The 27,300-nt window shown below is 39.2% G+C and overlaps 1 protein-coding gene across 1 annotated transcript in view; it reads right to left on the bottom strand.

Annotated features, from left to right (window-relative positions):
• oprd1a (opioid receptor, delta 1a) overlaps positions 1 to 25,962 on the bottom strand; it is a 32,076-nt gene extending 6,114 nt beyond the window's left edge. Inside the window, exons 1-2 of the mRNA XM_072447380.1 lie at positions 25,544 to 25,962; positions 1,969 to 2,324 (exon numbers count right to left, since the gene is read on the bottom strand). Coding sequence (XP_072303481.1) covers positions 1,969 to 2,324; positions 25,544 to 25,794 — 607 coding nt within the window. The 5' untranslated portion in view covers positions 25,795 to 25,962. The remainder of the gene's footprint in view (positions 1 to 1,968; positions 2,325 to 25,543) is intronic.
• Between the last annotated feature and the right edge of the window lie 1,338 nt (positions 25,963 to 27,300).

Below are 27,300 nucleotides of genomic sequence, written 5' to 3'. Positions count from 1 at the left end.
TACACTGACTCCGGTCCGGGTGCGGTTTGTTTTGTGCACCCATGTAATCTAGCTGTGGCGTGCGGAGAGGGCAATCAATACAATCAGTAATGGTAATTTATAGTGTGTAACAACTATATTTAAATTGTTCTGAAATAAATCCAAATAAACCCATTTTCCCCTCACTTCTGCTGCTGAAGCTTGGCTGGAAGTCACAGTGTTTTCACGCGTCAACACATGTGACACGTGTGGATCCCGAACTGCACCTGCGCTGGAGTCAGTGTTTGTGAGGCATAATTGAGCATTAGAAAGATTATGCTGAAACATGTTATGGTTGACAATGGGAAATGAGAAAATTATAATTAAGCTGCTCTTTTTTTAAAAACAGTTGAAGCAAGCTTGTCAACTCATTGAATGTTCTTGCTTCGCTGTGAAGAACTATGCGTAGCCTGGGTGCGTGCCTATGTTCTACGGTACTTAATATTTAAAAAGGTCCTGGTATTCCCTGGTGCGTCCATTCCATAAATGTTGTTGAGTGTAGGCCTTGAATCTCCTCAAATTACAATTCCGCATGAGGAAACTGTGGTTGTCAAGTGGCTCATCACTAAATGTATTTTGGGACTGTCCTATTGTTCATAAATACTGGACAGAGATCAATATTCCATTTGACTTAAAAACAATGTACCTTGGATGTAGGCTCCAGCCATGGAGATAATCGATAATCTTAAGATTGTTCTTTTTAGCCGCAGAAAAAAAGGCAATCACAAAAAAAATGATGACCGAGATGGAGCCGAAAGAAACTTAGACATCTACAAAATGGAAACATTGATTTTCACATTGAACTGAAATATGGACAAATTTACCTGACAGTGGGGCAAATAAGACAAATACATGCTCAATGCTTTCAATTACATTTTCTTTTCACGTTTTTTCTTTGCATTGCTCCCCTTTGTCTTTGACTCTCTGTCCATGTTTTGTTTGCTCAGTTTCTTTGTCCTCTGGAGCAGTTTTTCACATATTTTAGTGAGTTTACTCATGTAAATCTGTGCTCCTATAGGTCCAATACGCACCACAGTAAACTTTGGTTGGTGTGACAGAAACCCAGTGTTAATTCAATTAAATTAATTTTTGTAACGCCCAAAATCACAACAGCAGTTACCTTGGAGGGCGACAGTGAAAAACGGACTAAACAGTGTCCATAGGGACGAGGGGCGATGTCCCAGGGTCCTCTGTCCTTAGATCCTCCTTCTCGGCCAGGAAAAACTACAAAAAACCTCCTTGGGTTAAGGATTAAGGTATTATGGTTTTCAGGGAAATATATCCTCTACATTTGATCCATTCATCAATGGCACTGAGGTAACCTGTTGGGAGCAAGATAGGCTCCCACACAGCCCCCTCAAGAAAATGGGGTTGCAAAAGGTTGCATGGCCAGAACTACTAAGGCAAATGATGCAAGATTTAGGTTGAAGGGCAAAGCCGGAGTATTCTGGGGAAAAAATGTCAAACTTGTCCATATGAATACTTAATTAATTAAGAATTAAGTCGCCTACTCCTCCTTTACAACCGGAGCCAGTCTGCTGCTACCACATCGTACTACCTCAAAGCATAACACATATGCTATGCTATATTATAATTTAAGGTTTGAAGAAACCGCTAAAAACTGCGGCCCTAGAGTAAACAACATCTTACTCATAAGTGCATAAGGTGTTTACGTAAATGACGTACTCAAAACAAGTAGTCCAGTCTGTTACACTAGGAATGTTGTGGGTTTGATTGATGGGCCAAAAGCCAATAGGTAACAAGGTATCCTTGTTTTCTATTGGTGAAGGACCCACTATGTCCGCATAATGTATTTTTATACTTTTTTTTTGTTTTCTGTAAGTACAAGCCTGTTGCATATTTATTAGGCTATTTTTAACTGATATTGACAACTAAACATGAATGAAAATCCTCCATACAACCTTTAAGTCCTACAACACAGGCACTTACCATGGCTATCGACTTTGGTCACCGCCATCACCATTATGGGCACTCCGATGGCTGACGACAAGACCCATATGAGAACGTTGATCATTTTGGCTTTCACTGGCGTTCGAAACCCCAGCGCCCTCACTGGATGGCACACGGCGATATAGCGGTCCACACTCATCATGGTGAGGGTGAAGATACTGGTGAACATGTTGTAGTAGTCGATGGCGATGATGAGTTTGCAGAGGATTTCTCCAAACACCCAGGTACTCATCAGGTAGTTAGCGCTCTGGAACGGAAGCGTACTCGTGGCCAAGGCGTCCGCTAACGCCAGGTTGAAGATATAGATGTTGGTTGCCGTCTTCATCTTGGTGTATCTGAATACAGCATAGGAAAAATAGGAATTGGCATAATTTATAGCGAAAACTCATGGCACAATTTTGAATTAATCACAATTAATGTATGCTCAGTTGATGTAAGCGGTAAGAGTAAAATATCTGATCATACTTCACTGGTTGGTATGTCTGCAGTTAGATATAAGGTATCGTTGTACAAATTGTACAAATGTTACATAAATAATAATTCAAATCGCAAATAAAGATTTCTTAAACTGATAATATAGTTTGCCATATCATCTATATGCGTGTAGTACTCGGTAAGAGTACTTTTGCACACATCTGTATATCTATGCTTTTTGCATGTTAAGTAGATATACATTTCATTCATACATTCAATATACTGTACCTATATTTTTACAAATTGGCTGCGGGAACAAATTAGGTGAATTGTGGGTAAAATGTGCTTATTTTGGGGCACAAATTCCATTCTGTGGGAACAAAATACTTTGCGGCCAAGATTAGTTTCTTACGCACGTCATCCGAGGGGCATGGTAAGTGTAGTGTAATATTTAGTGTTTCAGTGTTCTCACAAATGTTAAAAACACCTGGGCATTTCTTTTTAACACTCTGGTATACTCAAGAGACTTTCATGGCCTTTATTTTTTCCCTGGCCAGACTCTGCTCTGACTGCAGGCGCAACCAATCAACCAATAACAGTGTGAACTCTCCAAAGAATCTGATGGTTTACTCTTATCGCAATCAAATGATTTTTCTCTCTTCTCACAAAAGCAATGTAAAAAATACAGCCTTTGCTAGTTTGCAAAATCAACAAATCACACAGCAATTTACATTTTTATTGCTATTAATCTTTCAGCCATTCCCATGAGTGTTTGCATGTGTATGGCGATTGTTAATGCATAAGGCAAGTTCTCCACGGCTTAGAAGATTAGAAGATGTTTCCACTGAAATGAATGTTTTAACATAATGTTTCCAATTGGCTTGTTGGCCTGTCTGATCGAGCAGCCTACTTACAGCTAAAGCGCTAACGAGAAAGCGGCGTCAGAACTTACAATACATATATATTATACATATGTTTCCCTCAGCTCACAGCATGGGATTTGCATGTTTCTTTGCAAGCGAGAAGAAGTGCCATCGCACACATGTTCAATTAAAAATAATGTCCCCACTGATGTTATGGTTGTGGCTGATTCAGGTCAGAAAATGTCTTGTGGGGTTTTCATGTTTACGGAACAATGCAACTGTCACCTGGAGTCTTTCCACGTTAAAGCCTTATTCCGTTTCAAAACACAAGGCCAGAGTAGCATTCCACACTTATATTGACTGAGAGTTTTTCTTTTTTCACATTAGGGGCAGCAATGCTATGAAGCTGATTGTTACGTGTTTCATTTAGCCTGGGGTTACTTTAATGTATACACTGTGGAGCTACTGTCTATTGACCTGGCATAGCTATGTTAATTCCTAGTGTGGTGTGTCCTATATAATAATCGGCAAAGTAGTTTATCATTATTTTTGTTGGTGAAACTTCTGAAAATCCCCTTTGTTTTTATGAATTGGTTCTCCTCAGTGCAGTTCCATTAGCGCTGAATGGCTCTTTTATTGCACCTGACTATTACTAAATTACAAAATTAAAATAACATCTCACTTGTCTTACCATTGTATATAAATTATGTTGTTAATAGATATTTGAAAATAAAAAAGTTGGTGTAACTGGGATGTTACTTGAAATATTTGGGTTTCAGCACCAATGCATCCAAACTCAAATGTGTGCCATTTGTGCCCTTTCTCTCCGCAACATATCCTAATATATATACGTGTACAACTAAATGTACCAATTTCCACTGATGTTGTCTATGCACGACAGAATACACACACATCTCACGGCTGACTGAACTAAACAGTACAAATACTTCTTTTTTTTTTTGCAGTGGATAAAGCCCACCTACCTCACAATAGACCAGATTTTTATTAATTTTAGACATTTTCAAACATAAGCCTGCATTGAGAATATCTAAATGAAACACTAATACCAAAAGAAGGAAATCTATTTTAAGAATACGTCATTAGGGGGCGTGGTCTGGCGGGGGTTGAAATCTCTCTGTTCTCGATTGGACAACACACCTTTTTCACTCTTTGAAGACGTGTATTTAAAGCACAACTAATTCCAGTTGAGTTTTAATAGATATTGTTGAAGACCTGGCAAATGATACCTCAGAAAAGTAAAGGTTGTTCCGTATATGTTAGAATACAGCAGGCAGCGCTAGCCTTTGGATCACTTAACCCGTCTCTATATCTATATATTTCTATTTGGTACGATGTAACTCTAAACTCTACATTTGCTCCTGTAGTTGTTGAACAGTGGGTGTCGGAGCAGCTCCTCTACATTGAAATGAATGGATTACTTCCCTCAGAAAGGTCTGTGAGTGGCCAGGAAAATGTGTACTATGTTCATCTTTTAATTAACCAATGAATAGTCAAAGAGCCTTGAATGTCTCAGTCTTTAATTATTATCTTTTTTTTTTTAAATTGCAGTTTAATAGTCAAAATAGCTGATATAAAACATACTCGTGTATAAAGTCCTAAGTGCATTTATTGGCTGAGCTTAAGCTCTTTTCCTTTTCTCAGCGGTCATTGCATCTTAATGATTGTTCAAAAGGTCATAATCTGTTACCGCGGTTGCCTGTCACGTTGAGTCTGTGCACCTGACTTAAAGGTGACGGAGGTGGACCACGTGTCATCTAATTGCTCGAGAGTGGATCGAACACAGCGGTTGGCGCCCCAATGGAAATGTCTTGTCAAAATTGGTCTGCAGAGAATGTCATGAGCAAGTGAAGTAATTGATTTTTGATGAACCTCTTGAGACATAATCAGTCAGATTTAACATTTATATCAGTGACATCTAAAATGTTTGGGAAAAATTGCCCTTGACAAATTGAAAACTAGTTGCGACAGTGAATCATTTGCTGTGTTGAGCGTTGGTCTTATATTCAGGTAATTGGCAGTTTGAATCCGAGTCTTATCTGTATTTGTTTAATAATGTGGAATATTCAAGGGATTACATCTCCATGGAGACAAGCAGGCTGCGGACCCTTCACTTGAAACGTTATATATTTAACTGTGTATGTGTTGGTATGTTTGCTAATACTTAGGGGTGAGTAAATACAACACTATTTGTGCATTTGCACGTCATAAAAAGTGCAAAAGCCGAGGGACTTAAAGGAAATAATAGAGGATTTTTGGCGTGCAATCTGAGTCTCATTTCCTCGTGACGTGGACAGCCAAGTAGTTCTCCCACATGTCAATCATTCCCTGTGTGCACACCTGCAGTCTCATCCCCAGCATAGTAGCCCGTTTCCCTGGCTGCACATGCGTGGTTGATATGCCGGTGTGTGTTTAGCGAGTTCCTTCAGTTTATAGAACAAAAACGACCACAGAGAAAGACTGTGTTCGAGCTCAGAAACGACGGAAATCTGCCGAGACGAGAGATGATGTGATCCATCGCGCTGATAAACAAACACATGTGTAGCAGCGGGGCTGTTGCTGCTTCCGCACAAGGTTTGATGGTAGGCGGCGCCTTGGAGAGAACAGGAGGGAGGGGGGTGAGTGTGCGCATGCGCATTTTAAAAAAAGGGACTAACAGTCGCTTGAGTTCTCAAAAGTGCATAAGATGCATAAAGTATATATTATAGGTTCTCATGTTTATTCTAATTATGACTTAGTTTGGTGGAATAGTATGGTAAATATTTGAATATTAGAGAAATAAAGGTTTAAAGTTACAGAAAGTAGAACTGAGATCTAAAACAGAGGGATTATGTGATGTCATAAATAAATCAACAGACATAATGTTCTGACAGTTTAAACAATCATTAAAAAAACTAAAGGTGTTATCAAGTAGTATTACAGGTAGTCAAATCATAACTATTGTGCAATATGTATATTTTGGCCCATGTTTATGATATGGTTGCTAAATTACAGTGGAATTACCTCTACCAATGTCTCATCTGCTGCTCATGTCTAACCAGGAAGAGTTTTTTTATTTAATGTTCAAACGTTAGAAAAACAGCAAACATTTTAATACAATGTTAAATATAATCATGTTACTACATTTGAATGAATTGTGCAGTCTGACCTGTATGTATGTACTTAAAGCCCCACTAAAACCTTTTAGCCAAAGAAAGTGTCCTTACTGCTTGCATCTCCACAAACCTGACTTGTGTTTGGCCTGGAAGAAGAGCCTCCTCCTGCTCGTTTCCTTTTAGCTATAAAATTCCACAGTATGACATAAAACTTACTGAAGTGTAACGTTACACGATGTCCCTTTAGTTGTAAATTGGTCGGGCAATGTCATTTAGACCATAAAGTAATGACAGTAGTTGTTAAAAAGTAGTTAAGGGCAGATGGTCTCTGATTCTAGTGTGTTTTCACAGAGGGAATGCTCTCCATGTCCTGTTATAGAAGAAACCATATGGGAAATGGCCACGTTAATAATGTCAGGTTTTCAAAACGAAGATGTGTGAGACTGAAGCTAAAAATGTTCAGATGTGCATCGAGTGAGACATGAAAAAACATACAGTGTAATGGTTCTGCTGACCAAATCCTCTTTGGGAATATGTTTGAGTAACTTTGGTTTGTAAGTTTTGACGTTGGGAAATTCCATTAATGCAATGTTTTTTGTGTGTTTTTTTGCAGAATAAATCATAGAATGAAAGATAGACATTTTATAAAAACTCTCAGGTTTTAAATCTTTTAGTGACATTTTTATTGGCAAGATCATTGGTGACCATGGAAACAAATAAACCAGCTGGGAATCAGAACAGAAGGCCTTTGCTGCATGGTCTCTATGATACATTTTGAGTCACCAAAAGTACCTTGAACTTGTATTTTGAAATTAATTCATTCTAAAGATATTGTAAAGAAAATGTATTTTCTTCACACTGAGAACTCTTGAGAACACTTGCGATGGTAAAAGATATCACTGAGGAGAGAGAAATTTGATTTTGATTAAAACAAGTGAGTTTCACATTAAAAAAAATACAATATGATTGCACAGTTCTGTTTGAGTTTGGCTCAAAGAGCGATGGAGGGGGTGGTGACCAGACCATTTTGATACTAAGGAATTAACTACATTCTGGATCCAGATTTTGGTTTTAGACAAACGACTTTCAACACAAACTATTGTACTTTTTTAATTAAACCCTGTGGTATTATGCTAACTCTGATGAAGCTCAAGATCATTCTAAAAAGTTCAGGTTTGGTCAAATTTTGTCTTGTTGTGTCACTGTTGTGTATTAATTGTTCAAATAATCACAACTAAGTCAGGGCTTAGGGGTAGGTGAAAACAGGACTCTTTTTTGAGGAGTATTCTCAAACAGGCAGATTTATTTCAGTATTGATACATGTTCAAATGAGTATCTAGTTTTAAGTTTTATCCAGACTTAGTATTCGTTTTTCAATACTTTTGACAATTCTAGACTCGACTAGAGAATTGAAAAAATGTCATTTCTGGATCCCAGGGAAATCTCCTTGTGCTTTTCCTCCAAATGCAATGGTGCTTAATCCTAGGTGTGGGTGGACCATGAGCTGCTGACCTCTCCTCCTTTTACCTGCATTGATCTGGGTTTGGCTGCCTCGTCAATTGGAGCTGGGATGCAATGGATCTTGGTCTTTCACTCCTACTTTATTATTCAGCTCACCATAAATCAATAAACGCTGTATGTATGTAAATCAGTGCATCCTGGCGATGATAATTGTTGTGGTCATTCAAACGCAGCTACATCAACCATGTATTTCATGTATTCATATTGGCTACAGGCATATCCTTAAATGGATTTGAAAACAGTTAATTGCCTATTAGACCACTTAAAGGTCTATTAGTCTTCAATATTTATGGTCTTCTCCATTCAGCTGTTTGAAGATCCTTTCTTGGTGTTAAAGCTTGGTACAGTCGTGAGTCCTGGCGCAACCTCTGGACTACTAGCAAAGTAGTATACTAATAAATAAATGTCCTTTTTTCTGTTAAAGTGTTAATGCTTTTTGTTAGTTACTTAGTATTGACCAAATAACAAAAATACTTTCAGTTTTCATCCTAAAACCTAATATTGATCTAAAACAGCTAATACAGTAATAGAAACAGGCCCATTAACTCAAAACTGCAGAAATTATAAGCCTCTTCACAGTAACAAGCAGCAGATTGTAATTCAATAGAATTTGTTTTTTTGAAGTGTTTGTACATGAATCATGGATGAGGGCGGAGGTAGGGGAATGTAAAAACAGGACTTCCTGAACACGAGAGTACCTCAAACATGCAGGAATCAATCAAAATGCAACTCTGAGTAAACTAATAATGAGGAAAAACTGTTGTAACAAGGTTAAAGGTGCATTAAAGTTGATTTTGCATTATATGTCTCCTTTAGAAGATACTTATTATGCATTATTTGTACTGGTATTGTCCTTGTAAAATGCTCTTTAGTACCACTGCTTTGGCATCTTGAGTTTTAAAGCATAAAATAATGTGTTTAATATAGATTAATCCAGGGTTTTAGTAGTCAGGTATTTCCCACGTCAGGAATTAAGTTAGAGCTCTGTCTACTGAATTACAAAGGGGAGATAAACAAACCTAGCTTTCCCCTGTCTGCAGAAATGCTTAGAACAAGTCTGGTGATGATTTATGAGCTCTAAGTTTTGTGAGGCTCAGAGGGAGAGGACTTACTAAGCAGGATTCATCAACTAGTGTGACTGAAGCTAAATACAACTCCAAGTATGTTTTTGATGAAGGAACAATGTGGGCTAAAATCACAACATAGTTATGTGTCCTTTAAGTTGTTTTTATTCCAACTCAAACAGTGTTGCAGTAATGAGGTAAAACAAATACAAGTGCAAAATACTGTGGGTCAATAGAATTCCTTGGAGGTCACTATTTGCAGAAAACCAATGTAAAATGCTCAATTCTGTGTTTGTTTTCTTGACACACTGTTCTGCATTCCAATGATTCTCACGAAGATCAAACTTAGAGCACAGGACAAACATTTGCATCAAACAATGTCTATGGAATTTTGTCAGCTTCTTTTTAATGATTCATCTTGGAAATCCTGGGATAATACTTTGTTCTGACTGGACAGATTTTTGTCATGAAGCTTACATTTTCTTGAGCTGATTTAAATTGTAAATTTAGTGACCATGTAAAGGGCTATCTTCTAGTGTACATCAGCTAAACCACTTGCATTTTGAATAGTAATCATGATTATAGTACTGGCTAGTTCAGACTTAAATTATAGCATAGATACATTTCATCTTTTTTATATTTCATCCGTATGAGACAGTACGTAAGAGATGACTATTTTCAACAGTCGATTGCGTCTTCATCAGAAGTGTTGCATGTTGGCTGGTGTGAGGTGTTTTAACAGATGTTCGATGATGGACCTGACAGGTCACAGCCTAAGAAGAACAGATCACACCAGCCATTGAGTGACACTTCTGAGAAAGATGGAAGTTACATTTGAAACATGTCTGATACAGATGAAATTATAAAATTATTCTACTGAGAAAACAAGATGGTGATTCTTAATCTATTATAGACATAAATTAATTAACTACACTTTGTAATTTATTGCTTTGCCAGGGATGTTCCACTGCAGAGGCAGGATTAAGTCCTTATTATGCAAGTAAAGTTATACAAATACAGTCCTATCTTTGAGTTTCAACTCAACTCTCTTAATGACTCAAATCAGTTTGACCTAATGAGTAAATAGCTTCTACAGACTCCTCTACCTTTTGACATTTTGGTTGCATTATCTTTCATCTCATAATGAAAAAAGGTATTACATACAAGGTCAAGGAACCGTATTTCAATAGAACAGAATTCACAATTGTCTTTGGATGAGGATCTTCAGCTGCAGAGTGCTTGGTGATATCTCGTGGAATGAAAACACATTGAAAATGTCGCAGAGGCAGAACTAATCTCAGGTGCGGTGGAACATAAGATCTAACGAGAGCAAGTTCTAAGATAAGAAGACGAAACAATCGCGGTCAAAGCAAACACATAACCTTCAAAGTCACCTTAGCCATCATCACACACACATCGAATCTGGAGGGACAGATGGAAGCAGCCAGGTGTAATATAACGGCAGGATTGTGTGCATAAGCCAGTGTCCGTAGTCACAAATGGAGTTGAGATAGATGTTCAAATTTGAGTTTTGTTTTTCATAAGAAGCCTTGAGAAACTTGGGGAAAAGGATCTGCACTTACTTTTTCAGCTGGAGAAAAAGTTAGAGGAGCTGTACGTAAGATAAGCCTGACCTCTCTGTGCCCCCAGTTCAAATCAAATAGAGCTTTTACTGAGACCAACTGTAATGTTGGTTTATTCTTAATTATTCAAAACACGATGTTGACCTGTTTTGCTTCTCAAGACAATTCTCCAATCAGAACGCAGACTGAGTCTTACATGACTCTCTCATTTGCGTTGCCAGTTTCGATATTAAAATCATGAAACGTGTTTGAGTTTGGACTGTAGCCCCGCCCACTCAATCCTGTCACAGAAACGATTATCGGGGATAGTCTCAGGAAGTTGTTTCCGTACAGTTTGCCAAAGAAGGTGGAGCAAACTTCAAAAAGGATTAAAGGATCATAAACACCAGTGTAAAAAGGAGACGTCTTCAAAGGAATCTAGTCAAAATACAGACACATCATTTTTGTTGGAATTATTTCAGTCAGTTTTGGAAAGTATGGCTTAAAGCAGCACACTTGAGAGTAAAATGAAGAGTCCGACCATATGAACCAACCAACCAAAAGACTGGCGTTTCAATCAATTGTTATGAGATAATTGGAAGAATGTTTGTACAATTTGAAGAGTAAAGTGAAGTTGCTCATTACTTTTCATCATATTTTGCCCTTCATAAAAACTGGGATTAGCGTCACGCTCCAAAACGTCCCGCTGACTCTGAGAATTGATTATTGGACAGGACTGAATCTGATTAATTGTCGAACCCTAGTTTTCAGAGACGGCAGAGGCTTCTGTGGTTGAAAAATAAAAGATTGACCCGAGCGTAATCTAAATCTGTTGGTGTGTTTTCTCTAAGCCATGGTTTCCCGCTTGGACCTGCCATAAGTCCTGTGACATGTCTTGGGAGCTTTGACAAGAAGATTGCCAACAACAAAAACAACAATAACAACAACAACAACCACACATGGTCTTTTTACACATCACAGATTTATTGCACAATACTGCACTTGACAGCAGCTATCAATTCGATGGAATAAAGGGAAAAATAGGGTAATCATTTGATTCCTTATTAAAGATATGCTAATCATTATTTGACAGTATTACATTACATTGTAGATGAACTTTTGGACACCTTCATGAGCTGAACATTTTTAAATAAATAGTTACCATAGCTATCGACAACATGATGTAAATATTGAAGTAATTTGTGAGTCATGGTTCTGAAGATCTGCCATTTTGAGGACAGATGTTGCTATGGCATCTGCTACTAGCTGTTTTTTGCACGGGGATTGTTCTTTGGTCTCAAAAGAAAGCCTCAAAAGAAAGCATTATTCTTCTGTAACATTCACACACAAAAAAGTTTGTTCCCAGGAATCAGTTAGTTCCATCAGGAGGACCCAGTGGACTCCCAAGAAATCACTCCAGACTGAGCAGTGAGCACTTTGTTTCACCCCTTTCCATTTACAGTTAAATGTGCTATTTTATGATTTTATGATGTAGCATCATGACTTTCTAACTGTGGAGAAGGGCTACTACATTCTGTGACATACTCAAAATTGCATCAAACTAGTCACAGGACTGAATCAAAATTGCAAATCACAAAGACTGCATTGTCCTCTGCAAACAAAATATCAAGTTTTTCTATGTTAAGAAAATATACATTAGTAACCCTGTAGTCAAGACTTTGAAAGTTGCAACTGCAGGTATGTTCATGAGATGCATTCAACAGTACATTTAAGAACATAATCTTAAATGGTAAAAGATGATATTTATATATTGCTTTTCTACCTTCAACACATTCACACACCAATGTATGCAGACACTGGGAAGAGGCAAGATAAATGTCTTGCCCAAGGACAGTATTCATCTATGGGAGCAGGTATAGCTAAGATGTTTTTTTTAAATGTCAGGAGTGGGATTTGAAACACTGATGAATCAAAAGGTCACTAACAAACAAATGAGCTACTGTTCTGCAGGTTTCTAGAAAAATATTTTATTTTTCTTCATTGCACTGTAGGTTTTGTCTCCTCTGAGACATAACATGCATTCCATTCAAAATGAAAGAAATTTCATTTAACTATGATCACTGACTGCTGGTAACATATTTATTTACGATGACCATGGGCACCACTTTCGCCTTCACCTTCCACGCCTTCTCCAGCTCCTCTCTGAGACCTTGGTATTTCTCCAGTTTCTCGTGTTCAACGTGTCAACCACAACGGCTTTCCTCTGCTGTTTATCCACCACCAAAACGTCTGGTTGATTTGCCATTACCGTTCTGTTTGTCTGTATCTGGAAGTCCCAGAGGACCTTAGCTCAGTCATTCTCCATCACCTTTGAAGGTGTTTCCCACTTTGTCCTTGGGGTCTCCAGCCCGTACTCTATGTTTCTGTACACTTTGCCATCCACCTGGTTATTGCGCTCCATGTGTGCTGTCCCTGCCAGCATCTTGCTCCCTGCAGTTATGTGCTGGATTGTCTCAGGGCCCCCGTTGCACAGCCTACACCTTGGGTCTTGTCTAGTGTGGAAGGGCCTCCATTGATCTGGTGTTCAGGGCCTGCTCCTGTGCTGTTCCTCAGTCTGGCCCGCTCTAGCGTTGTATTCTTGATATCAGCCACTAGTTATGTTCCGGTGGTACATTCCATGTACAGGCTTGTCCAACCATGATGGTTCCTCCTCCAGCACCTCATCATCCTCTGTTACCCATGAGACATTCACTGAGCACGTCATATGTTGGAGCCTTGTCCTTGATGTACTTATGGATCTTGGACGTTTCGTGGATAGTGGCTCTCACGCTCACAGTCCCCGGCCTCCTTCCTTACGGCTATTGTACAGTCTCAGGGTGCTTGTTTTGAGATGGAACCCTCCATGCATGGTGAGGACCTTTTGCGTGTTAACATCTGTGGTTTGTTTCTCCTCCTTTGGCCAACTAATTATTCCTGCAGGGTGTTTGATCACTGGCAGGGCGTAGCTGGTTTTCGCACGGGGATTGTTCTTGTCATTGAGCTGGCTTCTTAGGACTTGCCTTACTTATTGTAGGTATTTGGCTGTTGCCACTTCCTTGTTACCTCTTCGAGGTTGCCATTTGCCTGTGGTATTCCAAGATACTTGTAATCATCCTCAATGTCTGCTATTCTGGGAGTGAGACCCCCTCTGTGTGGACTACCTTTCCTTTCTTTGTCACCATTTGCTACACAGCTCAAGACCGAATTACATCCCAATGTCAGCGCTGTAGCTCCTGGTGGTGTGGATCAGTGAGTCGATGTCTCGCTCGCTCTTAGCATACAGCTTGATGTCATCCATGTAGAGAAGGTGACTGATCGTGGCCCCATTCCGGAGTCGGTCTCCATAGCCAGTCTTGTTGATTATTTGGCTCAGGTTAAGGCCGATGCAGCACCGCAGTGGGGACAGTGATCCATGTGTGAGTCATATGCTTTCTTCAATCCAGGCAGTACACAGATTGGTGTGTCAGGTTCTGCTGTCTTGAGCGACTGATTTCTTAGTGACGTCATCACAATTATAAACCTAACAAAAAATTCTATTCAGGGATAAAATTTGTATAATCTTTTAGTTAAATTCTAAATATATGTATATTAACTGCATTTTAGTTCAATGAGTCATCAAACCTGTCATAGGCACGTCTCAGCTCAATATTCATAAATGATCGGACAGTCCCAAAATTCTCTTACCATGTTGAGGTAAACCTTCTGGTGTGAAACGGAACCAAATTGAAGGTTCCAAGGGGAAATGATGGCACTAAAGCAAGAAGCAGACCTTTGCTAATTGCACCTTACTGAATGATTCACTGCGTTTTCCTGTCTGTGACCCTCAGCTTTGTACTGTATGTGTTTAAATATGCCCTTCTGGTGAAAAAAGGCTGGACATCCCTGAACGAGAGCTGAAAAATCTGTCTCGATATTTTGCAGTGGGGGATTTGTTCCAGATGTTGCAAGTTGACTTGTACTCCGACAGGCGTGTTAATGACTTGAATTTAGTGGGCTGCCTCCTGTCTACTCCTCCAAACTTGTCGGACCCTCCCACTACACTGAACAAATCACTGTGCTCAGTTTAATTCTGTACGGTTTGTCGGCCTGTAATCCATCTTGTTCTGTCTGCCCCCAACCTCGCTCCCAATAATCTCATGTACTGCCCACTATGGTCAACCACCTCGATCCGACCCAAATGAAATGAGTGAGGCCGCTGGTGAAAAGGCAACGTAATATGAATTATTTGTGAGACAGAGAACCGAGATTGCTCCTGGAGTCCTGGCAGTGGTATAAATAATTCCAGCAAGCCCTTCCAAGATACAGTGCCTCAGTCATGGTTAATTCAAACAGTGAAAACATGGATTAGTAATTACTAAAATCGGAGGACTGCATATTACTGGGAAATGTGGGCTTTGAACTTCCATGAAGAGTGCATGCACAATTTGTCCATGATTATTTTTGTCTTATCTTATAAATAAATGCACGACAAGCTGTGAATAAAAAAATAAAAGACGTTTTAATCCTATATTGTGTTTTCACACTATAATATTATGCAATACAGTGTGAAAGTATTCCAAATGCAGTACTCAGTTTAGACAAAGTACATTTTAATTCAGGTATTCAACTAAATGCGTTTTATAAAGTTAATCACTTTTGAATACCTTATTCTAAATGTATTTATTACATAATATACCTTATTATAAGCAGACCAGTGCAATTCACAGAACAATTTTGGTGCTGATTTATGGACTGAAAAACAGCAGACAAAATTCTCAGAGCCAAGTCACTGATCAAGAAAATGTCAGTTATCGAGGAGTGTTTTGGGCACTCAGAGAGGACTTTCTTACCAGGATTCATCAAACAAGTGTGAATGGAGCGAAATACTACTCCAAGTATGTTTTTGATGAGGGAACAATGCTTGAAAGCTCAGGAAGTTAGTTTTGTCTTTAAAAGTTTTTTTTTTTTTTTTCAGACCAGTGTGTTTCAGACCTTACAGTTTGGACATCTCACTCAGTCTTTACTCTTTACTCAGTCTGATTTACACAGGTTTTGGCCATGTCTAGGTATGTGAGAGTAAAACGCACTTCTCGTCCCTGTTTATCATCCTTTGGGGACATTTCTGTATTTCAATTTCCTCTTTAATTCAGTGACAGTGTTACTTGTCCTCTGTCCATAATGTGGTTCTCTCTTTCCTTTTTCAGAAATGGCTGATTTGAGTTGTTCCTCTTCTGATTAGTTTTTTTACCCCTGTGCATGCCCTCGCTGTTTCCTTCTCACATTCTGTACTATGTTCTTTTTATTGTGTACTGACTGAACAAACAAACTCTGTTCTGAAGAAATAACCTTAAAACATAAAAAATACACCAAAAATATCCCCACAATATTGTATGAATGATGATGATAAGCAGAATCTATCTGAAAAGCTCAGCACCGATCCTCGAGTAAAAGGAGGAAACATATAACACAACCTTTCTATGACTCAACCTACTGAATCCTGAGGGCCCCATTGATGTTTATAGACCAATAAGACCGCTGCTTTTGAACGTAAAGTTGGATTTACAGCTCATAAAAAACACAGAGTAGCTCAGAGAAAAGGTATGCCAGGTTATTGTACTGTGATGTCCACTAATGACGTCTAGAATAGTCACTTTGAGGATTAAAGGTGCTGTACCAGATTTTTAACAACATAAAAAACAGAACTTTACAACAGAACTCTCCGCATGTATTGCTCACTTACGTGTATGCATTGCCAGCATCCGAGAGAGTCACAAAGGAGTTTATAACTGCTGAGCCCAGAGCGAGTTCTGCCTTCACGGTAAAGCTAACAAATTAGCATGCTAAAAGTGCACTTCCAGCTTTGAGGAGCATAAAACAATCTAAAATTAGATAGAGAAAGATCTGTGGTCTCATATTCAACTAAATAAATGCTTCTAAAATATATATACGTATTGGGTCAAAACAGATTTTAATTTATTACATGTTACAGATTTCTTTAACTCTGCATATAGAGGTTACGCAGATGACATCTCAAAAATGTTAACAATGGCAAAACTCCAATGTCAAGTTTCAAATGTGAATGATATTTTCTTCTGTAAAAGAAACTAAAATGTGAAAGAACTTCTACAGTCAAACAACAAATACAAAAAGTCTACAACTGAACTAAATCATTAGTTTGTACTAAAGAAAATCATGTCAACAGTACAAAACCAGATTAACATTAGGAACACTGCAGCTACGCTAACATTTATCATTGATACATATTTCTGAGGCCATGTGTTGATCAAATGAATCGTTATGGTATTGAAGAGTCCTTTCCCCTGCCATTAGCAAACAAGCCAAAGTCTGCATAGTCCGAGCAACAACAGAGAAACTACTTTCAGTTTCTATTTTACTGTATAAATTGATTTGAAAAAAAAAACAAAATTTCCATGGACTAAAATTTGTCAAAAAAGCAAAGAAACACAGTTTGGCAGTTGGGCTAACCTTCGTTCTGTCACTCGGGTTGAGAGGAATTTTCCCAATCATGTGTAAACGATGATGTGCATAACCTCCATTGATATAACAATGAAAACACATTTTAGAAGCAGCAGTAATAATGTTTTTGAGCTTATCTTATAGTTCAAATGTACAAGAGTCCATGGCATGATATCATAAGGTGTAGCTCATGTAGCTCACAACGTTTTCATTGTATCCGCTCCAATATTTTCAGGGCTCAAAATGTTAATTATTGTTCATGTCATACTACTGAATAAAAAGCACTAAAAGAATTCAAGGCAAACCGGTCTGGGGGACAAGGACCAGTCCAAACAATGCTGACGTTGCCTTGACAGCCCATATAAGGAGCCGCTCTCTGTCTGCTCCACAGGGCTGGGTAATGGTCCTGTAATTCCTCTGCTCCTGCCACTGGCTTCGCCGAGTCAGACCAGGCTCAGACAGAGTTTTCAGCTCACCTTCACACTGTTCCAGGTGCATGGGATGGCCACAGCAGAACTAATGTGGTGTTTGTACTGTGTGAGACGAGAAATGAAAAGTTACTCCATGAAATAATCTACGAACGTATAAAACTGTCAACGTTTAATGCAAATGTATATTGTCAAATCTATGGCAGCCTTGATATCAGAAATTATGCAATATGACTTAAGTACTGCGATATTGATATGAATGGAATATTAGAGTGTACTTTTTCACACAATGAGTTACATTAAAACAAAAATAAAAACGTAATGAAAAATTTTAGACTGAATAAGGAAAATTATGAATAAAAATAAACATGAAAGATGGAGACAAGCTAGTTTACAAAATCCCATACACTAAGCGTTTTTATAAGGGCTAGTATCCAGGTTTTTGAATCATGTATGAAACAGTAAAAGCTCCCAAAATACTTTATCTAAAAACAACTCATATCTTTTCTACGTCACTTACTATTACTATTGCAACTAATGTTGATGGTGGAGCAACTACTACAAAAAAATAATAATAGTAATAATAATATTTTTTTAAATCTTACTTGGCATGTTTGGCGGGCCAGATTATAAAGGCAAACAGGCCGTATGTGGCCCGCAGGCCATAGTTTGCCCATGTCTGACATAGACTATGGCTATTACTGAAATTACTATTGGTTTTCTACAATTGTATGTATTCATTTAGTAATTTAAGTACAGACCCCCTGGCACGTTAAGGATATACTCTGTATTGCAAATTACTTACTATGCAAAATCATATTTTCCCAAATAGTCAATATAAGCAGAAATTTGGGTAACACGTTAGCCCATGTAATCTAGTACTCCCCAAGTTACTGTTTCAAATCAGTAACTCTTTAGTTCTGGTTAGGTCTCATCTCCTCACCACAATCCCAGAGCTCGGTGTGTTGTGAGCATGTGCTCCAGTGACTGGGAGACTTGTCCTCACGCCAAAGAGAAATAGTAAGTAAGTAAGTAAGTAAATTTTATTTATATAGCACCTTTCACAGACAGAGGTCACAAAGTGCTTCACAAAACACAGAATAAAACAATAAAAACACAAAAAACTTACAGTGAACAATACATATACAACAATATACAGTAAAATCAGTCCGTAAAACAAGTGCATTTAAAAGGCTTGACTAAATAAAAAGGTTTTAAGCTGACCCTTAAAAGCAGTAACTGAGTCCAGTGACCGTAAGGAGAACGGAAGATCGTTCCAGAGTCTGGGGGAAACAGCCTGGAAGGATCTGTCTCCTCTGGTCCGAAAACGGGTGCGAGGAACCAGCAACAGTTTCTGGTCCAAGGACCTTAGTGAGCGAGAGGGAGCGTATGGTTTAATCAGATCGCTGATGTACAGAGGGACCTGACCATTTAAAGCTCTAAAAGTTAAAACAAGAATTTTGAACTGTATCCGGTAGGAGACCGGCAGCCAGTGAAGGGCTTTAAGAATGGGTGAAATGTGGGCCCTTCTATTTGTGCGGGTCAAGATCCTCGCTGCAGAGTTCTGGACCAGCTGCAGACGAGAGAGTTCCTTCTTGTTAAGACAGAAAAACAAGCTATTACAATAGTCCAAACGTGAAGACACAAATGCATGAATTATAAGTTCCAGGTCATTTTGAGACACCATTTTCCTGAGCTTAGAGATTTTCCTCAACTGAAAGAAACAGTTCCTCGTCAATAGCTTGGAGTGGTGCTCTAAAGACATGTCTTTGTCAAAGACAACACCCAAGTTTCTAAGACTTGGTTTAGCAGTCTGACCTAAAACACCCAAGTACTGGTTTATCCCTGGAATGGCATCATCAGGGGCAATAATCAGAGTTTCTGTTTTGTCAGCATTTAGCTGCAACGAGTTTTGACTCAGCCATTGTTTAATTTGCACTAAACAACTGACCAAGGAGTTCAGCTTCTGGATCTCAGAAGGTTTAAAAGAGCAATAGAGCTGAATATCGTCAGCGAACAGGTGATAGGACACATCACTAAACTCTTTAATGATCATTCCCAGGGGAATTATATAAAGCAGAAATAGGACGGGACCCAAGACGGAGCCCTGAGGAACTCCACACAACAGATCAGCTGAGTCGGACATTATTTGGTTTGCAGCAACACTAAAGCTCCGACCGGATAAATATGAGGAAAACCAATGAAGAACTGACCCTGATAGTCCAATCAGGTCCCTCAGTCTGTTCAACAGGATATGATGGTCGACAGTGTCAAAGGCTGCAGACAAATCCAACAGAACTAAAACCGTGCATTTCCCAGAATCAGCAGACATCATAATGTCACTGGACACTTTCAACAATGCGGTTTCCGTAGAATGATGTTTGCGGAAACCAGATTGAAAAGAGTCGTGAATGTTTGACTGATCAAGGAAATCGGACAATTGTTCAGAGACCACCTTCTCTAGGATCTTGGACATGAACGGGAGCTTTGATATGGGTCTGAAACTTTTGGGGTCTGTCGGGTCCAAGTTTGTTTTTTTCAGTAAAGGCTCAACTATGGCATGTTTAAATGGACCAGGAAACACACCAGTAGAAAGAGAGAGATTTACCATTTTGGTAACCCAGGGGCCAATAACATCAAACACTTTGAGGAAGAGCCTGCAGGGAAGGGCATCTGATGAACAAGAGGAGACATCAAAGACAGATAAAGCTCAGTCAAACACATTTACTTTGCTTGTTTATTTGATATTTTAATCAAACATACGGCTTCACAAAATTGCCTCAAATGTCAGTCAAGTCATGAGTGCATTTCCGCCAGAGGAACGTGCAACAGATCAATGATTTAGATCTGGATGTGGACCCCTTTCCAACGAAGTCTTGATGTGGGTTGGAACTTAGAAAATGACTACATTCCGAGTTGGAAAAGACCCTAAGCCATTCACCCGCAGAAGCACACTGTCTGTTGTAAATAGCCTCTATGATCCCCTAGGGTTTGCTGCCCCAGTGACAATTGTTAGAAAAACAAGACTGGGATGAACCTTTACAGCACCAACTCACTTACTGTTCTCCAAGATCTTCAAATCTACAGACCCTTTGAACCCATTTCCTTGTCACAAACTCAAACAAGAGAACTATGTATATTCTCGGATGCTTCAACAAGGGCAATAACAGCTGTGGCTTATGTCACGGTTCTTGTTCTTGACACAGACGGTCAATGTCATGTTGGGTTTATGATGAGCAAATCTAAACTTAGCGCCTTCTTCTGCCCTCACAGTTACTTAGAACTGTGCGCAGCTGTTTTAGCAGTCGAATTTTCTATGTTTCAAGCAGTGAACTTTTACACTAACACTAAAAAAGTTCTCGGATACATTCACAACAGCCCTCATCGATTCTATGTTTACGTAGCTAATAGAATCGCCAGATCAAAGGCATCATGTAACCACGGCCCTAAACCCAGCAGATAAAGGTACTCGGCTTGTTCTCGCATCTCAATTGCAATACTCAACCTGGCTCTCTGGTCCCCTGTTCTCAGCAGTCAATACAGAGCAGTGCAACAAAACTGGAAGCTTTGATCTTGTAGACCCATCAGCAGACATAGAAATACGTTCTTAAGTAACCGCCTTAGCAACAGACGTCAATGAAAGATGTTTTGCATGGATACATAAAAGCCAAGTTACAGGTCAGATCTGTGGGGGGGGGGGCATTTTCATCTTCATATTTTTTAGCACCAAAACATCATATGTTTTCATATCAAAACACCTGTAATTAAAAAACAAACAAAAGACAAATAGGAATGTTTAATGCCATACTGTGGAACATTCCAGGCTAAGTGATAACCTCTCCATGGAGACAAGCAGGGCAATTACATTGTGCACCTTTTAAAATAAATCTACTCAAAATAAAGTAGACCTCCAGGCACAATAAAAGAGCCACTGTCTATTCCAGTCTCAGTTATAACACGTCCCATATAAAATGAAGAGTGGGCCTTTTGAATCCAACTGCAGATTAAACGCATCATAACGGCTCTGAGTATTGTATTCTGGGGACTCTGACTTTAAAGTGAGTCCCGCTTTAGTACGGCTTGCTGAGTTGCAGCAGCTCCCTAAAGCGCACATATGGACCTTAGAAGACACAGCAAGATCTAGTTTGTCCGCATTAAGGCATTAAAATACATATACTGAGAGCAATTTACTTTTTTGAGATTTCAACCATGTTCTAACATTGTCTCTTCAACAAAAAACATACCTGGAGTTGTATTTAACTTAATTCATGCTTATTTGATGAAGTCCTCTCCCTCTGAGCCTCAGAAATACCTTGGTTTCAAAATTGTGACATCATATGTTGAGCTTTGAGATCTTCTGTGCTGTTTTTAAGTCCATAAATCGTCATCACCAGACTCGTTCTGACTATTATCTGCCTCAAATCACTTTCATTAAAAAGGGGTGTCTTCATTAGCATGTCATCTCTCCATATGTAATTCCCTCTGCAGCCAGTAGATGGAGCTCTGACTCAATTCCTAACAGGGGAAATGTGTGGTATTAGTACACACATTTCAGTTCTAAGGATGAGAAGAGAGATGCCAAAGCAAAGATACAAGGTTTAAAGGTCAATAATGCATAATGTTTATTCCTTAAATCAAAAGTTTTAAGATCAGAAAATTAAAAATGTCACTCACTGTTTTCAACAGTGACTATAGACATTGTTTAATCCGTTTTTTACTGTCGCCCTCCGAGATGACCGCTGTTATGATTTTGGGCAAATTAATTGAATTGAATTGAATTGAACATGAACCAGTTTCAACCATGTATATTTGCATTAATATCTAAAAGCCACAATGTTGATAACTAGATAATTTATTTTAGTGATTCAATGTCTGATTATGTTCATCTAACCAAATGACAATTCAGAATAGGCCGTGGCTGCAGAGCCGCCCAGCAGTTTCAGGAACTGCGGCACTACCATATAGCCCCATGGCTAACCCTAACACTAACCCTAACCTTAACCCTAACCTTAACCCGGCGCGGTCTAAAACGGCGTGGTCAAATAGCGCAGCAGTTTCAGGAGCCGCGGCACAAAATAACATGGAAGTTTCGGCTCTGTAGACACTCCCTTCAGAATAACAGAATAGTTTTTGAATGAATTCAAAGAGGGAGATAAGTGAAGCACAATCATTTCAAATAAAAACGGAATGACATCGAGAGAATGAGAAGACAAAATGCATGCCAAATAGGTCTGGTTGGTAGTAAGATTTTACTCCTGACTCACAGAACCATAAATGACATGGCATCATCCTACCTTACCATCCAAACAGAGCAGTTCACTCTCAAAATGCTGGAATTATTGTGGTCCCCAGAGTCTCTAAAAGCACAGTAGGAGGTAGAGCGTTTAGCTACCAAGCTCCTGTGTTATGGAATCAGCTCATGTCCGTGTTGAAGAGTATGGCAGAGTGCAGACACTTTTCTTGCTTGCTCCGGCTTGCTATACCTACTTCCTAATTTATTTAGCTTTTTAAGCGGGTTTGTCTTCCATAAATCTTGAATTATGACATTTTTAAGTAAACCAAGGATTTTAAGATATCCTGTTGCCAACAACAACAGGACAGGCTATTATCAGGAGGTTCCGCCCGGTGGGCAGAGCTTACTCAGAGTAGGATACGATCTTTGTCTATTATCCATGAGGGTTAAATTTTACAATCTTAGTGCACCCAATTGACATTTCCCACTTGGCCCTCGCAGTAGTGGTGTGCCCCAAGGGTCAATCCTGGGACCCCTTCTTGTGTCCTATCACAATTATGTAGATGATTCACTCACAGTCACTGCATCCAACAGATCAGTGTGTAGATGCAAAACAACTTTCTCCAGCTGAACTCAGACAAGACTGAAATCATCGCCTTTGGCCCACAGAAACAAAGAAAAACAAAATTATTTGGTGCATGGTGGCAGAGCGGTTAGCCTCCCAATCATGGGTTCGATTCCCGGGCCAGACCAACATCACATGAAGTCTCAGGGCGGAGTCTGCATGTCCTCCTTCTTCCCACCGTCCAAAGATATGCATGTGTTAGGTCAATTGGCAACTCTAAATTGCCCTTAGTAAATGAATGTGAGAGTGAATGGTTATCTGTTTGTCTCTGTCAGTGTTAACTCGAGCTGGCCCTTGTCCAGGGTGTACCCTGCCTATGGCCCCAAGTCACTGGGATAGGTTCTAGTCACCCGCGACCCCTAATGGGAACAAGCGGTAGAAAATGAATGAATTGAACTGTATTAAATCCTCTCCTGAAGCAAGACACTCTCATACACCATTAAATGAATGTGTGATCCATGCTTCCATTAATCTCATGTATTACCTGTATTGATGAATATAAGATTTCAAAAAACAAAAGTCTCCATGGGTTTCAAAATGGTGAATCAACCAACCTTTATTTATAAAGCCCTTTAAAACACTTTAGGTGACCAAAGTGCTTCACAATAACAATCAAGGCAATACAACAGCATAAAACTATGCAAAAACAAACCAAATTAAGTGTTGCTGTATCACTGAAGGTTAAAAGCCAGTATGAATAAAGACTAGAGCCTAAATTTAAAAAGGCTAACGTCTGTGATGGTGCACACGTCGGGAGGCAGAGACAGAGAAAACTCAATCACCCCAGTGTTGGAAAGATTAGCACTTAGCACACTTAGCAATTGACAATTTAAAACAAAAGATTAGAGCTTTTGAATTGTGAAATGTTCTCACAATGTCACAGATGAAAGAAAGCAGAAACATGAATACGTAATAATAATATTAAATGTTTTCTGACCACACCTTGGACAAAATATGACTAAAATAAAACCCCAGACACGCATTTCCAAGCCACAAGTGAAGCAGCAGACAATTATATGGTCAATATTACTTTTACTTGAGTATAATTATTATACTCAAGTAAAAGTAACTTGTACAGCAAATCCAAATTGTCCCAATGCACGTCTTCTTCACTGGCGTATCTACTTCTTTCTAAACCTTCAAACTCTGCTATGATTGGCTAGATCTTATAGAATATGCAGATTAGGGGTAACAATTACATTTTTCAAACGAGATACTCATTTGAACATATATCGATACAAAAAAAATATTACTAACAGGACAAAGTGAGATCTTTCATGAACAGTTTTTGAATAATATTGAGCTTAATCAAATCTAACTATTATAAGACCACACTGTTTCATAAATACAGTACTATTATTGTGTGTAAAGAATGTCAATCTATTGTTTAAACCTTAAACAAAAAATGTGCATTTTGATTATTAGTGTATTAAAGTCGGTATCGAGAATCAAGTATATTCCTTAGTATCAAAATGGAGTTTTAAACACTATGTAACTTCCTGAAGGTGGCACATTACAGAAACAGAAAGTGAAAACCATATTTGAAACATGAGATGGATACCTTTTATGCCATACTGTGGAATATAATAGCTAAAGGATCAATATAGTCTATATTTTGGCAAAAACAATTATGTACAGGGGCTTTAAGTACAATTATAGCAGCAGTACTTGTATTTGGGATTACATTATTAGCAGTGTTGGGAAGTAACTGAATATACTGAAAGTACATACTCAGAATACTAATTTATTTTTAGAGTAACTGTATTCTGGTACAGTTACTCTCTCATTTGGTGCTGTTCGGAAAATATTTACTTTTCTAAAATCAGAGGAATACATCACTGTATTTGAGCACACAATGTAGGCTTCAGAAATTGTCGCTCTCATATTGAAGTTTCCTTCTCTATTTTTAAAAATGTGGAAAAGAATGAAACAAAAACAAAATCACTTTTAATCTGGTTTAGTTTTGCACTATAATACAATGTGACTCAATGTAAAAGTATTCAGATTACAGTACTCTGATTAGACCAAGTAACGGAAGATGTCACAACATATATTTTAATGCAAGTATTCAGTATACTGTCACTAAATTGTCTTCCCAACACTGCTTATTAGCCATTTAACTGTACTTTTAATTGCAGAATATACTATTTCCACCGCATAAAACTACAAATACAATCCCTTCCAAAAAAGTGACTTAAATGTAACAGAGTAAAAGTACGCCCTGGAGCTGACCAACAAGCCCCGCCGCGCACACTCTTCCCCTGGACTCTCGTACCTGACCACTCCGTACATGACCAGGATGTTCCCCAGCAGCCCCACCACGCAGATGACCGAGTAGAGCGCGGTGATGGAGATGGCGATCACCATGTCTCCAGCGCTGCGCGCCGCTCTCCCGCCGCGCGCCGCTCCGCTCTCGTTACGCAGCGCATCGGGAAAGCCTCCGTCCGGGAACGTGCTGTTGAACGGGATCACGGAGTAGAGGTCCGAGTAGGAAAGGGGGGCTCCGGCCACCGTGTACGCCTCCATGCCTCTGCGCGCTCGGGTCCCGCGGGAAAGTCAAGCGAAAGTGGATTGAACACGTGGAGAGAAAAGAGACCCTTTCCCAAATGTGGCGTTGGACACGTTTGGTTGGGTTTGTGTGCGTCCAGGCGTAAAACGGGGGTCTCCAGCCGCAGCAGCAGCAGCAGCTCGCGCTCTGTGCCGTGTGCGCTCGCGCTGAGTGCGTGAGCTCTCTTTATAGCCGCGCGCCGACGTCAAGCCGGCACAGACACGACGCACGGTGGGCGCGCGGGGGGAGACAGCAGAAGCACCAGCCCGTTACAGCCCCGTACTTATCAGGTCACGGAGCCTGGCGCTTGGAGACGTATGTGCCGCGCGCCGTCATCACGTGGAATCTATAGACGTATAGGTAAATAAATTATAGGCCACTTATGAAGACCATGTTCATAACTCGGAACTTTGAAATGATGTTTACTGGCGCGTGAGAGAATGTATGGGATGTGCTGAATGGAGGCGGTGCAGTTAATTTACTTTGCAAGGTCAAACAACTGAGAAGCTTTTCTAAACGATTTGCTTTATTTTTTTAAACCACAGTGCGTAACTTTTTAGCCATTGTATAACTAAAGGCTAAAATAAAAGCATATTTTAATGTATTTGGAAAAAAAAAAACGTTATTCTTACTGTAAGTGACCTGCATCTCGACAAACCTAACTCGTACTTGTCCTGGAGGAGCCTCCTCCTGCTTGTTTCTATGGGAATATTGTTCCTTTGGCATTAAACTTATCCAACTCCTTGGAGAGGATTCTGAAGTATGGTTTTAAAGTTCCATTTTCATGGAATCATGCAGGTGATGTGCCAAAAACGTAATGTTGCTTTAAATATGTACAGTATAAGTGTTGTTGAACACAACACAGAGAGCAAAATAACAAAAGAGTAGCAGAAGACCTCCAATACATTTACGACACACATTGTCCAACATGAAACGTCACAAGCACGTTAAGTGGTTCATATGCACATTAAGTAGCTCACATGCACATTAAACAGTTCACATGCACATTAAGTAGTTCACATGCACATTAAACAGTTCACATGCACATTAAGTAGTTCACATGCACATTAAGTAGCTCACATGCACATTAAGTAGCTCACATGCACATTAAGTAGTTCACATGCACATTAAGTAGTTCACATGCACATTAGGTAATTCACATGCACATTAAGTAGCTCACATGCACATTAAGTAGTTCACATGCACATTAAGTAGTTCACATGCACATTAGGTAATTCACATGCACATTAAGTAGTTCACATGCACATTAGGTAGTTCACATGCACATTAAGTAGTTCACATGCACATTAAGTAGCTCACATGCACATTAAACAGTTCACATGCACATTAGGTAGTTCACATGCACATTAAGTAGTTCACATGCACATTAAGTAGCTCACATGCACATTAAACAGTTCACATGCACATTAGGTAATTCACATGCACATTGAGTAGTTCACATGCACATTAGGTAATTCACATGC

The sequence above is a fragment of the Eucyclogobius newberryi genome, unplaced genomic scaffold (genome assembly GCF_026437365.1).
Source record: "Eucyclogobius newberryi isolate DKJ021-1_F unplaced genomic scaffold, fEucNew1.0.hap1 SCAF_16, whole genome shotgun sequence".
NCBI lineage: Eukaryota > Metazoa > Chordata > Actinopteri > Gobiiformes > Gobiidae > Eucyclogobius > Eucyclogobius newberryi.
This window is presented reverse-complemented; position numbering and strand designations above follow the sequence as displayed.